The sequence below is a fragment of a genome, unplaced genomic scaffold (genome assembly GCF_019419815.1).
Source record: "Pyrus x bretschneideri cultivar Hongxiangsu unplaced genomic scaffold, Pyrus_bretschneideri_v1 Contig63, whole genome shotgun sequence".
In the NCBI taxonomy this organism is placed as follows: domain Eukaryota; kingdom Viridiplantae; phylum Streptophyta; class Magnoliopsida; order Rosales; family Rosaceae; genus Pyrus; species Pyrus x bretschneideri.
Window position 1 is genome coordinate 1,163,092 of NW_025999802.1, and position 15,091 is coordinate 1,178,182.

Here is a 15,091-nt window from a genome sequence, read left to right on the forward strand (position 1 = left end):
GCAAGCACTGGTCCTAGCAAATCTCAATTCAAATTGAATGTAGAATGCAAAGTTCAATACTTGTGCTCACTTTAATCCCACTACAATCAAATTTCTCAAATTTCATTTATCCTAAAAGAAGAACATTTTAAAACCAGGGAAAACAAGAAAGCTTCTTATGACTTGACTTTGCCCACCATTTTCTCAGCAGTCAAACACCTTATAAGTGCAAAACCAACAAACTGAACAAAAAATAATAACATATTCTTGTAAGTAAAAGGTGGGTTTGGAAGAACATACCTTGTAAAGTACAAGAAACACCCACAGATAAAACTATTCGGGAAAGTATCAATGATTTACCATTGTTTTTGGGTTGAGAATTGAGATTTTTGCCAAAACAAAGGAAATTGATGCCAAAAATGTTTCATCATTGCTGTTGTTGTTGGGTTTGTGAAAATTGTCAAACAAAAACTAGAAGAGAAGCAACAATAAAAAAATTCAAGATTTGGTTATTCTGTCTTGAACACGAGGTGCCAAAACTCATGTTCTTCAGGTTCGCTGCGGGACTTGGTCCCAAGGATGAGAAAGGGGTTGCAGGCTAGGACCGGCGCTTCTTGTGAAAAAAATAAGAGGGAAAGATGACACGGTGACGATTAGTATTACTAAGGATAATTAAGACTTTTTATCTAAGTTTGTTTTTTTGTTAGAATGATATTATTATTTGACATATCGGGTAGAGTAAAATATTGTACAAAATGTCAAATTACCACATAAGCTATCAACTATCATTTTGATGTTTAAAATTTGACATCTCTTATAGATGTTTTAAGAAGTTAGAAGATTAGGCTAAAATTCAATTCGTGCCTTTGAATTGGCTATTTTTCAAAAGTTCTCAAAAGCAATTCATCACCATCTTTATACGCCTTTCTGTTGCGCAATGTAAACCCTGAATCAGGGTTCATAACTTCAAACAAATGTAACGGTTACCCCGTCCTTTTCCGCCAAAATCAGAAAACCCTAAACCAAATATTTGTCAAATGTACAAGCTTCTCAAAGCCGGCCATGGTTCTCTCTATCCTCTCCTCAGAACCCACCTCAAAGCACCAAAATTTTTAGCCCCTATTTCCCAATTTCACAGCCTCAGAGAAACCCTAGCTCCCAATGCAAAGCTCGACTTCATAGTCAACGAAGTTATAGAGATTCAATCGTCGAGAGACTCAAAACCCACAAACATAATCACCCAATTGGCGCCGGACGTTGGTGAACCCCCCGAGCAGGGCGGCCCGGCCAGTGGGGAATGTTGTGCGGTTCAGATTTCGCATCCGTGGCGGGAGTGGGTGGAGCTGATGGAGTGCTTGTTGAAAAGAGGATACTTTGATGGCGACGAGAACCCTTTTCGGAACGGTGAAGTGGGTCCGAAGGATTCGAACCGTATTCGAACCGCTTGTCTGAATTTTGCTCGGGACCGGTCTAGTCTTTTAAGGTAATGGTGATGTTTTGGTATGAAGGGATGAATTTGAAAGTCTTATTCTTTTCAAGTTTGAGGTTGTGAATTTAATTATTTTGGATTGAAAAACGATTTACATTGAGTACAAAGTTTGCGATGAAATGTTTTCCTGTCTGCGTATTTGGGGCTTGTTGGGACTGTTCATGCAAAAAGCACTTGTGCTCATAAGCACCCAAGTGCTTACTGCTTATCCAGAAAGTGCTTTTACGACCCAGAAACGTTTTTTGAGTTTTTGTGATGCAACCTGTTTGATATTGGAACTTTGTGGGATGCGAGGCACGGCATGTTTAGATTTGGCAGCGGAATTTGTAGGTGGAGTTCGTAATGACTCAGATCGTTTTGGCTCGCCATTTCTATTAACTTTTAAGCTTGCAGTTTTCATTTCAAGTGTGTGCATGATAAGGATGAATGGATGATTGTCTTGTTTTTGAAGGCGAGATGTTATTTACTGACTTGGATTTGAAATATGATATTTGTATTCTATACCTTTGTTCATTACCCTTTGTTGCCAGAATGTTGTCAAGGAAAGATATCCGGATCATTGCCCGATGTGGATGCCCGAGCCTCGATAGGAAAGTCGTCAACTCAGGAAAGCGTCTCAGGGCTTATGTGGGTGTTGATGAAGGAGATGTATGTGCTTAGTTTCTGAGTATTTTCCTCTTATTTGAATGAGCCTATATTTTCAGTCTTCTTTTGATTTAATAGGAAGAAAGCTTGATATATAACTAGGAATTGTCATATCTAATAAGAACAGGCATTTTAGTAGGTTTGCAGCTCCTGCAATTTGAGAGGAGACTGTGAGCGAGCGTACGTGAAGGCACGGGAAGATGAAGGTGGGCGCACAGTGGATGTCATGCGTTTCTTGTTAACGTATGGGCTTGATCCCGCTACTGGTACAGTGGAGAACAAGCCATGTCTAAACAAAATGGTCAAAGAATCAGTGAGACGGCTACTGAAACAGATGGTAGTGGACAGCACTCAGAACATCGACTCCAATCCCCCAAAGAGTACAAGTACAGCCATAAAGAGGGTTGCTTCGGTGTCGGACCATTCAATTCCACAAGAAAAGGGCCAAATAAATGTTCCAATGAAGCCAGGCGACTGGCTTTGCCCCAAGTAATTTGGCAGCTTGATCACGTAATTGTTTACGATTATTGAATCTTGATTGGTTGTTTAATCCTTATTAATATTTCTTTTGGCAGATGCAACTTCCTAAACTTTGCTAGAAATATCAAGTGCCTACGTTGTGATGATTTTTCCCAAGAAAGACTGACACGTCTAAGAGAGGATCAAGATCATCTCCCGTTGAAGAAGGGGGACTGGATATGTGACAAGTAATGGCTGCTAACATCTTAACTTTCTTCTGTAATTCCTTTTCTTGTTGAGATTAAGACATTTAGTTTCCTTTACAGATGCAATTTCTTAAATTTTGCGAAGAACGGTAGATGCTTACAATGCAAAGAGAAGCCTCCAAAGCGGCAGATAAATCCCGGGGAGTGGGAGTGTGACTCGTGAGTTTCTCTACTGAATGCAATTGGCATTCATTCGTTTTTGTTTTGGAAATCAATGCTTCACTTTGAAGTGGTTCCATATATCTAAATTCTAATTGTCCTGTATATGATTAGAGATTTGTTTTTGTGCAGTTGCAATTATATCAACTTTAAGAGAAACATGGTGTGCTTAAAATGCGATCATAAAAGGCCTAAGGCAGCACATTCTTCAGAGGCTTCTGCTGAACCTGTACACGACAACGGAAGCTACCCTAGGACTAAGAGTTTGAGTTCTCCTCACACTACTGAGACGAGTCAATATGGACGAAGTCGAACTAGAGGTGCGGATAAGTGGAGATTTGTAAACGAAGAAGAAGACGACTGCAATGGCTCGAACTCATGGAATGAGGCTTCCGGGTTGGTAGATTTTCCCGTCGCAGGAGGTAGGACCGAGTTGTCTCAGAATCCGAAAAAAAGGGACTTGTGGAAGTTGAAGATGTTAGAGAGGAGCAAAGGCGCCTTGACGAATAAGGCAAACAATAACGAATCCAGTGTCAATATTCCAAAACGATTGGAGCTTTCTGATTCCACCGACGATGAAGAAATGTCAGAGTGGTTTGGGGATGGGAAACTGGAAACACCAAGGCTCCCATCAGTAGGTCAGAAATTGTTTGGGTTAGATTAGAAAGCACATCATTTCGATTTGTAAGCTTTAGTCATTAACGCATGTTCTAAAAAGCTTAGTGATGAATAATAATAAATAAATCAGTGTGTCGGTAGGCGGCTATAGTCCTTCCCTCTGCTTGAGGGTGCTTCTCATCATTTTGTGTGAGTGATTTCCCGATCGTGCTTTTGTTTGGTGCCACCGATCCTAGCTGCAACTGAGATCAGTGGATGGTCTTTTGTTTTGTTTTTTGTTTTTTCTTCTCTTCCATCTGCTGTTGGTTCTTCCAATTTTCCTCTATGGCCTTTCCAATTCCTCAACCCCTGTGGGTATCCTTTTTCACGGTCCTTCCTTGCATCGCTTGTCAGCCATGTTTTATGTTGAGTTTGTGTGTAGAGTTTTGGTGTTTTATCTGGCTCGAGTGTTTCCTACACCACCACGTTCTCCTTGTTGTCTGCCGTTTCCAGCGGTGTTCCTCGGGTATTTCCCGGAGCTTCTTTCTGATGGTTGGCTTCTCTCTAGCTGACTATCTCTTGTTGATGGTTATGCGCAAGTGGCGTCTGTGGAGGTGATGATCGGCGGTGGATGGAGAATCGGTTGGCTGGCTGATTCTTGGATCAACGGGGGAGAGCACAATGGATGGTTCTTGGACGTTCTATTGTATGTGGGCTTCTTGTTGGGCTCATTTTTTGTGTTTTCTTTGTTTTTAGGCCTACTCCTTGTTTGTCTATAGGAATAAAGTGGGTCTTTCTTTGTTTTGTAAATGTGTGTTTTAATAAAAGTTTCTCGTTGGCGATTCTTTTTGGATCCCACTTTAACCGAAAAAAAAAAAAACAAGAAGCTTGGTGATGACATTGAAGTTGAAGAACCTTTGCATGAACTCTGAAAGAGTAAACTGACGGGTAAATGCCGGCTTCTCCGGCAAGACCAGCTCCGGCAATGGGCCATATGTGTCCTCTCTATTGCTTGGACTGAAAAACACTGCAACTAACACCCGTGGTTCATGGTATGGGTTTGCCAACGCCCGATGATGAGCAGATTTGTACTCACCGTTGGAAATAATCTCAAGAATTTAACTGTTAATAAAAGTTAAAAGGTGGTTGACTAAAATAAAAATTCAGAGATAAATCAACTGCGGATTATAAATTCCGAAAAAAATACTTCGATATATAAAATGAGAGTGTGAAAATCGCTTCCGCGTTTCTTTTTCTTGTGTTGGTCGCCTACATTTTTGCAAGAATCTGGGCCTCTTACTTTGTTCACTGCTTAGTTACAGGTTGCCTTGCTGTCTTTGGTCCTTTGGGCTTGGTTTTTGTTATCCCAGGTTCTTGTCGTTTACTAAAACTATCCAACCAATTAAAAAAGAGAAAGTGTAGGATACGATATGCATGCACTGTCCGCCAATGATCCCTATTCCCTACCGCCAGATCTACGGTCCGATTTCTACTTACTCTCCCGGTATGTACGGAATAATGGAAATCCCACTGTGATGATTGATGAACGTGTGAAATGCGCAGGTGCAGAAGAATAACAATACACCCTCAGTTCAATGAATACTCGACTAGGTCCCTCCTCCTCCTCTATTCTTCTTCCTGCTTTTTATCCTTTTTTTCTCCTCCATGCGCGACTTTGCCCTCGGCGAACCGTAGTTGGACTTCCTGCAGCCTTGGATCCACCATCAAAACCTCTCTGCTACTCTCTCTCTCTCTCTCTCTCTCTCTCACCTAAATCCGGACTCTGCAAAATTCAACCCCCAGAAATGGGATCCGAAGGATCAAGCGTTGTCGGTGAGCTTTCCAAAAACCCTAGATTTTTCAGTGTTCTAGCTCATTTTACATTCGTCCGAGCGTATCCAGATTAATTTTTGTATGTTGATTTTGTTCCTGAATCAAAGTTTTGTTTTGTTTGAGCTTAATTGCATTTTTGCTTGTTTGTTTGTTTGTTAACCTGGTAAAGTGGATTAATTTGAATTTAATTTGTTATAAATTTGGTTGCTTTGTCCTGAATTATAGGGTAAGTTGTAAGCTTGATTGGTTTTTTTGGGTTATGAACCACGTGTGAATCGATGTTGGTATGAAATCAATGTTAGATTTGTTAGCCTAAAGTGTCCTCCAAGGATCGAATCATTCGAATCTAATTTGACAAGGAATGATGAAGTTTGTATCGGTAGTGGAAATGTAACGATAATGTATACGGTTGAGCCTTTGAGGTTCATCTTTAACCCCTCACTAATCACTAGAGTACCAACGCTTTGTTATGTGAATGCCATTGATTTTGGATAATCTTTCCTCTTGGCCGAAAATTGTGATTTAAATTGTTCCCGAATTCATTGTTACGAGAAATAAGATATAGATTAACAGAACCAGATATTCTTGAGACAATTAGTAGCGTGACTAGATATAGATTCAGAAGTCATGCTGTGCCTTGGTCACCCGTTTCTTTTTTCTCCCTTATTTCTGTTTTATTCTAAAGTGTTGTCTTTCGTAAATGGTTTGCCTGAATAATGTACTTCCTTGCAATGAAAATGCAAGAACCTGCATTCTCTCCCATAAACAGGGCTGCCCATTATTCTGCCGTCTTTAGAAGAACCCAGTATGTCAGTTCCTCCACAACCCTCCAGCCGAACGTATACTCATAGTTGAATCTTACCTCAGGTCAGATTCACCAGCGCCAAAACAAATGCCTCATAAATTTTTAGCATCCTTCTCTTACAGGGGACGCAATGTAATGTCTAATATGAGAGATAGGATTATTCATCTTTATCGTTAACATTAAGTAAGGCACTCTAAAAAGGGTATCTGATTGGGTATCCAGATATTACAATTTACTTCTCAAACTTTTCAAGCTAGCATGAGTTTTTACATCTCTTCTGGAAAGGAGCACTCTGAGGACCAAGATCATTTTGAAATACCATTACTTTTGGACAGGCGACAGTGGCCATGTTTTTCCTAACACAAGGGTGGTTCCGCTTTTCTATAACCATTTCTCAGATGGGTTCTCCATAGAGAGTGCAAGTGAGAATTAGAACTGAAATTGTAGTGTTTTATCGTACTATTGTAAACACTTCTCATCTCTCCTTTGCTTGGAAATTATAACTACTATTTTTAGCTAATGTTCTATTTCTTTCCTGAAAAGAATTTATAGAACCTCTGCTATTATTAAGAACCCGATGAAAGTATTTCTGTCAGGAGTTTCATTGGAAAAATATAAAGGACTAAAAAACGGAGAGTAACTGGAGTATTCCCCTTTTTTGTATTAGATAGCCTATGCTCTTGTATGAATTGGTATTTGTTGAACTAGCTTCTAATTTTGTCATGAATTTGATGAGATTTGTGACTGAAGCTGCCTTTGGTTTTCTTTGTTACACCGAGTAGATATGTTAATCCTTTTTGGTAAACACTTGTCTTATTCCAGTTCTTTTGTGATTATTTGTTACAGTATGACATTTGTTATGATCACATGATGCAAGAGTTGTAATCATGTGTCTTGGTTTTTTTTTTTTTTTTTTTGTGTAGTTCCTAGGAATTTCAGATTACTGGAAGAGCTTGAGAGGGGTGAAAAGGGAATTGGGGATGGCACTGTTAGCTATGGAATGGATGATGCTGATGATGTTTATATGCAGTCATGGACAGGGACAATTATCGGGCCCCCAAATGTAGGTTCCTTATTCTCATTAGTTTCCTTTTTTGGGTAAATTGCTGCTCGTACATGCACTTCTAAAATAGAAAAAAAACAAATCATGGCAAGCTGCATTGAAACAATATCATTCTTTGAATAAAGAAACTTAATGTCTTGCTGATCTTGCTTCTTGCTAGACTGTGCACGAAGGGCGCATTTACCAATTGAAACTGTTCTGTGGAAAGGATTATCCAGATAATCCGCCAACTGTTAGGTTCCAAACACGGATAAACATGACCTGTGTCAATCATGATTCTGGAGTGGTAGGTGATTCTTACCCTCAAGTATGTTCCTTTGTTATAGTTGAAACAAGCTGATGGGTGGCCAAATTACCAGGTTGAACCCAGTCTTTTCCCCATGCTTGCCAATTGGCAAAGGGAATATACGATGGAGGACATATTGACACAATTGAAGAAAGAGATGATGTCACCACAGAACCGAAAGCTAGCTCAGCCACCCGAAGGTCTGTTAGTTTCGGCTGTTTCTTGCTGAACATGCTTTACCTTTTTATGTATTTAAGTTTTATTAACGGGACTGCATTGCTTCTGTTTTCCTTCTGTTCATATCATCTAGAGAAATGGAGAGTTAATATTTGAATATGTATTTTCAGGGAATGAAGAGGGAAGGGTCGATCAAAAGGGCTTGTGGTGAAATGTTGCATTATCTAAGGTCAGACTTGAATGAATAGACGATACTTTATATAGTATATACTTTGAATGATACTTGTTAAGGAGCGTCAATGTGCTAATCATGTCTAATGTAAATAAGGATCGCTCCATCCGTAACGATGAGCTGTAATCTCTGTTCTGCTATCACATATGCCTTTGGTGGAAAGACATATATGTGATGTTTTCCTACAGATATAATAGGGACATTACGCACACGTTGTTTGTACTTTGAGCACGAACCACCTTATTTTATAGTAGCTGAATACAAGTCCTTGATAAGGAGAGATATCATCGTGTTGTGTTCCGATGACTTGTACATAAGTCCATTGCATACTGAATATTTACCTTGTGGTTTTAGAATGTGACAACATTTGTTATTTGCAGAATTGGACGGACCGCTCCTTAGGTTTATGAGGATGTTATATTTGGCTGGCTGTTTCGTAGACTTTCGATCGCGAAAACACTTGAAACCGCTCCAAATACCGAGTTGTTTAAGCGGGTAAATGATATGTAATTATATGAATCAATGGATTACGAAGTACCGATTCTTCAATACCTTTTGTTTTCCATCTCATGTCTGAAGCCCTGTAGTTTGAATTCGAATTCTAATCAAGACAATGATCTTTGTTATGGATGACGATCAATATTTGGTACAGCATATTTACAGAAGTCGTCATCGCAGCGAAGGGTAGGCTAGAACCCGCAAATCCCAGGAGGATTTAAAGGTCGAAAAATGATTAACTTACAATTAAACATAATCTTTGTTCGCCTGAACGTTGCGATTGCTGCCCTATTATATTAGTATATGTAGTGTTACGTATGGTTTTAAAGGATATATATAGATTGTATAGGTGTGCTCAGAATTCCAGCAAAGCAAACGTTTTCTTCTGTTCTACGCATCACATACTGGAAAAAGACGGTTTCAAAATATATCTTTTGAGGTTTAAAGAACTGCTCGGTATACCAACATTTGTCCCCTCTTCCTTTAAATATCCTAAAAAATATGTTTCTATTTTGCTTAACCGTATAAGTTAAGGGAAATCTTGAAATAAAAATAAAGAGATAAACAGTGATCAAATTTGTTTGACTGGAGACTCGTTATGGAAGCAGCCGACGTACTCAATTACGTGTTGTAACGTAAGTTAAACCACGGATAATCAGATGATTGGTTTGTGACACTGCCACTTCTTAATTAATGGGTGTTGTGTGTATGAACTCGTTTAGGAAATCTGTGGTGCGTGTCTACTTCAGCTTATCGCCGTTTGTTCGAGAATGATTATGAGAAGGCCAGAATCACTTCTACAGTCACGAGAATGTGCTTTTCTACAAAGTTGTTTGAAAATATGGAAGAATACCTCCAATTTCACGTGCATTATTGAGATGTGATTCTCCATAAAATCAGCTGTCAACTAAAATTCATTGTCTATGTCGACTATCTGGTTGTTATGGTCATTTATGTCATTATTTACGGCCTTCTGGAACAAGTATCTGTGTCTACGCACACGATATTCCTGGATTCTTTTAGTAGTGTTTGCTTACTGTCATTTTTTATGTTTACTTTACCATGAAAACAGATTAAAGTAAAGTTTCATGTCCCAAACCAGCATAGGGAAGTGCTATTCACACATATTTTAATTTTTCATACCCTCCTCTCAATTTTCAATCATCGAATCGAATAAATAAATAAAAATCAATAATAAAAAATTAACAAGGATGCTTGCAAGGTAAATTTTTTTTTTTCATTGCGAGATAAAATTAAATATGTAAATAAGACTTTCCAACGATATATTACTTTATCTTAGCTGTCAAGCAAGAAGCAACCAAAAAGGAGAATCACCAACTCCTCCATTTATGGAGACATTGTGGATGGAAAAGACGTAGAAAGAGGGTAAAAAGTTGCACCCGATAATAATATATCATTAGCAAATTAGCAGATTGAATAAAATAGAAATGAAGACAAACATGGATTTAGTTGAATTAGTTAGAGCACTGTACTACGGTATAGTGATATTTCTCTTCACTTGAATGTGAGAGATTTTAGATTTGATTTTCACCTAAGGCGAATTTGAACCATATCATTACTAGCAAATTGTAAAGCTTAGTTCACTCCCCTACTATCTTGGTATAGAATCTACATATACTATTATTTGTTCAAAAAAAAAAAAAAAGGTTAGGCTATAGTTTTTTTTATGGGAATGTTCGACTGTGGTATTAATAAATTTAGTGTAAGATATCCTATTGCAAAGGACAAGAAGAGTGAAAAACAGTAGGTAGGTTTTGAGGCAAATGGAGAAGCTTCAGTCATTTGGATATTTGTGGTTTTGAACTTGTTGGGAGGGAAGCTTCTGATTTCTGCAAGAGGAAAGAGAAGAAACAAAAAACACAATGAAAGATGCAAAGGGCGCAGCTTCAGTCATTGGGACGTTTGTTTTGAACTTGTTGGGAGGGAACGGAAGCTTCTGCCTTCTGAAAGAAGAAAGAGAAGAAATAGAAAACACAGTGAAAGGTGGTGGGCTCGAATCGATGGCCATCTTCTCCGCATGACTGACTGCGTGTCATGTGCGTGTGGCTAACATTGAAGGAGGAGCGTTCACACCTGGTGAGCTCAGAGCTGATACGAGCTGAGACAATTCGGAAGTGACGTGAAAGCTAACAGCAGCATCGTTTATCTGTTAATTGTTTCTGTAAAGCAAAAGCAAGAAAGCACTTCACCAATCACGCTCTTTGCCTTTCCTTGTTTGCTGTATTCCGTTTTGTTTAATTATTTATTTAATTCTGTACAGCAAAGTATATTATTCGTGTGTTAGTTTAATGTCTTTGGTTTCAGCAGCATCGTTTTAAGGTAGGGTTGCGTACGTACGTTAAATATGCAGCTAATAATTATTATATATGCTTTACGTAATTAAAAACGCACTCTAACATGTAATTATAAGATCATAATGCATGTTGAGTATACACAATTGGATGTGTGTTCAATGCTCATCCATCGGATTTCGATCTAAAATTAACAACGAAACTTCTTTCTTCTTCTTTTTTTTTTTTTTCAATTCAGAGACAAATAAATTCGAATTTTGAATGTCTTAAAAATATTAAGAAGAGCAATACCTATAAATCTCATTAGTTAGAATATCTTTGTCAATAAAAGAAAAATGAAAATAACATGAAGGGTTTCAAAAAGGCATGCTATAAGAACAATAATTAAGATATCATGGCGAAAAATCTTACATGATTCTCCGAAATAGATAGCTTGATGAGAGAACAAAATATTAAAAAAAAAAAAAAAAAAAAAAAGAGATAAAGAAAATAAAAGTTTGAAAAATTGTTGAAGTACCGTTGGGAAGATGCCCTCCTGCTTTTAGAAAGCAGAGAGTCTAAGAGAAGGACATATTTCCCTCCGCTTCCCTATGTCTATGACTCTGCTATCAAAAGAATAGTAAATAAATATTCCTAAACCAAATTTAGTGAGACGTGTGTGGTAATTGATTTTTTTATAGTATTTTACAAAAAAAAAAAAATTAAAAAAAAATTTTATACATAAAATTTTGTAAACTAAACAACATTAAAAGAAACAATTCGTTCATCTGTATTTTATTTTGCAGTAAACTTGCTAATTGATCGTCAACGTGGAGGGCCAGCGTGGGGACGTGCCATTTAGGACGTTATTGCACCGCTAAGCTTCCACAACACAATAGTTTCCAATAATTGTAGAATATCTATCACCATGCCTTTCCAGATATTTAAATTAAATTTTTTACTTCTTTTGGCTTTTTAGCCCTTTATAAATAAATTAGTTTGTGTGTTTGAAAACCAGACATTTTAGGAAAGAAAACCCCCACAACTCTCTAAAGTTGCTCCGCTCGTTATTAGGTTGGATTTGTCGATCGGTTCTTTTCTTAACTCTCCTTCATTGCCATTCCACTTCATCAGATTTACCTTCTTCTCCCCTCTCAAGCTTTCAATCCTTCTGAAAAATATGGGTTCCTCTTCTCTGTCAGAAAGCAATAAGCAGCAAGGTATGCAGTTCCTCTCTCTTTCTCTCTCTCTCTCTCTCTCTCTCCAGGTTTTCATGAACTTTCCGGCCGTTTTGCTTAGAGTTAAATAAGGGGTTTATATATGTTTTGAAGTGAATTATATGTTAATTAATATCGGCATAAATTGTGATGCATGCAGAGAATAACGGTGGGAAATTCGCACCCAACGAACAGGACGTTCTGCAGAGACATGTAGCCTTCTTTGACAGGAACCACGATGGCATTGTTTATCCTTGGGAAACTTTTCAAGGTTTTTATTAATTATTTGTTGCCTTTCTCCTTCTTTAAAACCGGTTAATTAATAGTGATAATCTCTGTGATTACAGGTTTTCGTGCGATCGGGTGTGGCATTTTGTTGTCCACAGCCAGTGCCTTTCTCATCAACGCGGCCCTCAGTCAAAAGACTCGCCAGGTATCTCTCTCACTCTCATACTCCGCTCACTAGGGTTATCATTCGCTTATGGATCGGAAGTTATGAGTTCGATTCACTCTTCTCTTGTATTTAAAAAATTAAAAAATTAAAAAAATTAAAAAAATTAAAAAAAAAACTCTCAAGCATCGGAACTCCCGAGATTGACTCACTTCGTAAAAAAACTTTTTATAAGGAAAATTTTACAAGTACAAATCTTTAGACTATGTTGCCGGCGGCAAAGAGTAAAATTTCATTCCCAGATTAGAATATTTGTTTTCTGAGCCACCAACTTTTTCTTTGCCAATATTATATGACCAACTCCTTAGGACATGTGTCAAACACTAACGTCCACATGTTTATAGATAGAGGCAAAATCCAATCGCACTAAAGCAACTTAGCTTTACCTTTACCAGAAAATCCGGACTAAACTGTTGTAATCTAGTTTGTTAGAACAATATATTATTACTTTAAAGATTCATTTGAAAATGCTTTCAAACGAATTCTATACTTTTTCCTATAAATTAGAATAGTTCATATTAGAAAAAATTCTTGTTTGTTTACAAAATTGTAAAATTATTGTACGTCGCAACTTTTTAAAAATCTTTGTTTTACACTTTTATTATTGAATATTTGGTTGAATGTGCGTTGTTGTAAGAATATTGTAACGCATTAACCAAACAAAGAAGAAAGAACATGCGTAATAGGGGGAATAAATTCTGTCTATTTCGACACGTTTGCTGCTATTACGTTGAGTAGAAGTGACGTGGCTTCTGCTTCTGTGTTTGGTGCAGGGAAAGTTTCCTTCTCTACTTTTCCCAATTGAAGTTAAAAACATCCATAAAGCCAAACATGGCAGTGACTCTGGTGTCTATGATACAGAAGGAAGGTATAATTATTAATTAATTAATTGATATCAATTTTCTGTGTAAAATAATGAGCTTTAATTGTTATTGCTTGCAGAACATGAACAACTAAATTATTTAAACCAACCAATAATTTTGATTACAAGTAGCAATCTTATGATTAAATGTTCATCTGTTTTATGTTTATGAATGACTAAAAGATCTCCAAATTAAATAATTTTTTGCACATCTGATCAAGATAATGATAAAAAAAATGAACGATTTCGATTATAATGTTTGAACGGTAAAAGTTCGTAAATCGTAGGTGGGAGCACGAGTCCTCTCCATAGGACACACAAGCATTAATCTTTTTTAACTACTCTTATTCTTACTTTTTCTCACCTCTGTCCAATCACCTTCCTTTTGACATTTGGACAATGTTTTCAGCTCTTTTGTTTTTAATTTTTTCTCTCCAATTACAATTTTTCAGGTTTGTTCCGTTAAAATTTGAAGAAATCTTTGCAAAGCATGCCCATACGCATCCACATTCGTTGACATCAGATGAACTGATGGGCATGCTAAAGGCTAATAGGGTTCCCAAGGATTATGCAGGATGGTAAGTTTATCATACATATTTCATGTCCTGCTGAAATATAAAAGAGAAAACATAACTAAATTAACGATGGAATATGAAATGCAGGGTTGCTGCCTATACAGAATGGAAGATCTTATACGTGCTCTGCAAGGACAAGAATGGTTTGCTGCACAAAGATACCGTTAGAGCTGTCTACGACGGAACCTTGTTCGAACGCATGGAGAAGGAAAAATCCGGCGGAGACAAAAAGAAAAAGTAATTAGTTCTAATTATTCAACCATACTGGATTCATTAATATGTTCCTAAGCATTTTAACGAGTTAATAATTACTGGCTACATGTAAATGAACCTTGTGAAGCAAGCAAGACGAATTATATATTGGGAGTTTTTATTTTTTTAATTTTTTCTTGATGCAGTGTTGTCTGAAAAAAGTTTGGCAGATTGTATAGGCTGCTGTTGTCCATTTGGCCCTGCCCGGTGGATGATCGAAAGTATGCCGGTGTTTATATTGTGCGCTGTGTGTTGATATTGTTTAGAGGTCGTGGAAGTTGTTTGTTAGTTCATCCATTCATGTGTGTAAATAAGTTATAAGTTGATTCGTTTATTTATTTTTCGATTTCCATGCCAACCACACAATTTCCTTTACGGCTTGAGTTGTTTGTTGCATAGGCATCACGTGTTTTGAATGTCGACGACTGCGGAAGACCTCGCAACTAGTTGTTCCCGTGGGGAAGATCTGTAGTGTTTGATATTTGTATTGATACAGTGAAATAGTATATTACACATGAATGACTCGATTGCTGTCCTCCGATTAATCATCTATATTTGCATGGCAGTGGCTTGAGTTAGACGTCGCATGTTTAATTATGTGTTTAATTGAGGGGGAATTGAGCGCGCATGAATGTTGAAGGCGGAGTAATTCAAGATTTTTACATGCAGTTAAATATTATAGTCTGCAGCTATGCACGTGGGTTAAACATAACGGTTGGTGTCTTGGTACATCAACGGTCAAAATCAACCCACCTATGCTGTTTGTGTTTCAAATATTCCTTAATTTATTCAAACAAACGTTGCTCAACCAAGGACCACAAGAGAACTTTCTGCAGTTACTTACATCTTAATACAGAAAGCTTGATCCATGCCAATTCCGTTGGCTCACGGATGACACAAAATATGGGTTGTGAAACGTAGGTCTAACTGGTCTCTTGGGCCTTATAAAATATGG

The 15,091-nt window shown here is 37.6% G+C and overlaps 2 protein-coding genes across 2 annotated transcripts; both read left to right on the plus strand.

The window, feature by feature from the left end:
• The first annotated feature begins 856 nt into the window (after nucleotides 1–856).
• Nucleotides 857–8,616, plus strand: LOC103943259. Its single transcript, XM_048572912.1, is given in 13 exon segments — nucleotides 857–1,462; nucleotides 1,999–2,116; nucleotides 2,253–2,602; nucleotides 2,689–2,820; nucleotides 2,899–2,997; nucleotides 3,130–3,658; nucleotides 5,178–5,427; nucleotides 7,156–7,295; nucleotides 7,456–7,581; nucleotides 7,655–7,781; nucleotides 7,929–7,949; nucleotides 7,952–7,986; nucleotides 8,369–8,616. Coding segments are annotated over 12 exon segments (2,373 nt in total). The 5' UTR covers nucleotides 857–1,016; the 3' UTR covers nucleotides 8,369–8,616.
• Nucleotides 8,617–11,785: 3,169 nt separating this feature from the next.
• LOC125471909 (probable peroxygenase 4) lies at nucleotides 11,786–14,684 on the plus strand. Its single transcript, XM_048572863.1, has 7 exons — nucleotides 11,786–11,999; nucleotides 12,157–12,267; nucleotides 12,344–12,429; nucleotides 13,221–13,315; nucleotides 13,762–13,887; nucleotides 13,972–14,121; nucleotides 14,283–14,684. Exons 1-7 carry the CDS (start codon nucleotides 11,960–11,962, stop codon nucleotides 14,290–14,292), a joined length of 618 nt encoding a protein of 205 aa, XP_048428820.1. The 5' UTR covers nucleotides 11,786–11,959; the 3' UTR covers nucleotides 14,293–14,684.
• Nucleotides 14,685–15,091: the final 407 nt, after the last annotated feature.

Bases quoted from the DNA above. Each gene is read 5' to 3' on its own strand.
- LOC125471909 (XM_048572863.1), top strand. From the start codon at position 11,960: ATGGGTTCCTCTTCTCTGTCAGAAAGCAATAAGCAGCAAG. The intron at 12,268-12,343 runs GTTTTTATTAAT...CTGTGATTACAG, and splicing joins TCCTTGGGAAACTTTTCAAG to GTTTTCGTGCGATCGGGTGT. The intron at 12,430-13,220 runs GTATCTCTCTCA...TGTTTGGTGCAG, and splicing joins TCAGTCAAAAGACTCGCCAG to GGAAAGTTTCCTTCTCTACT.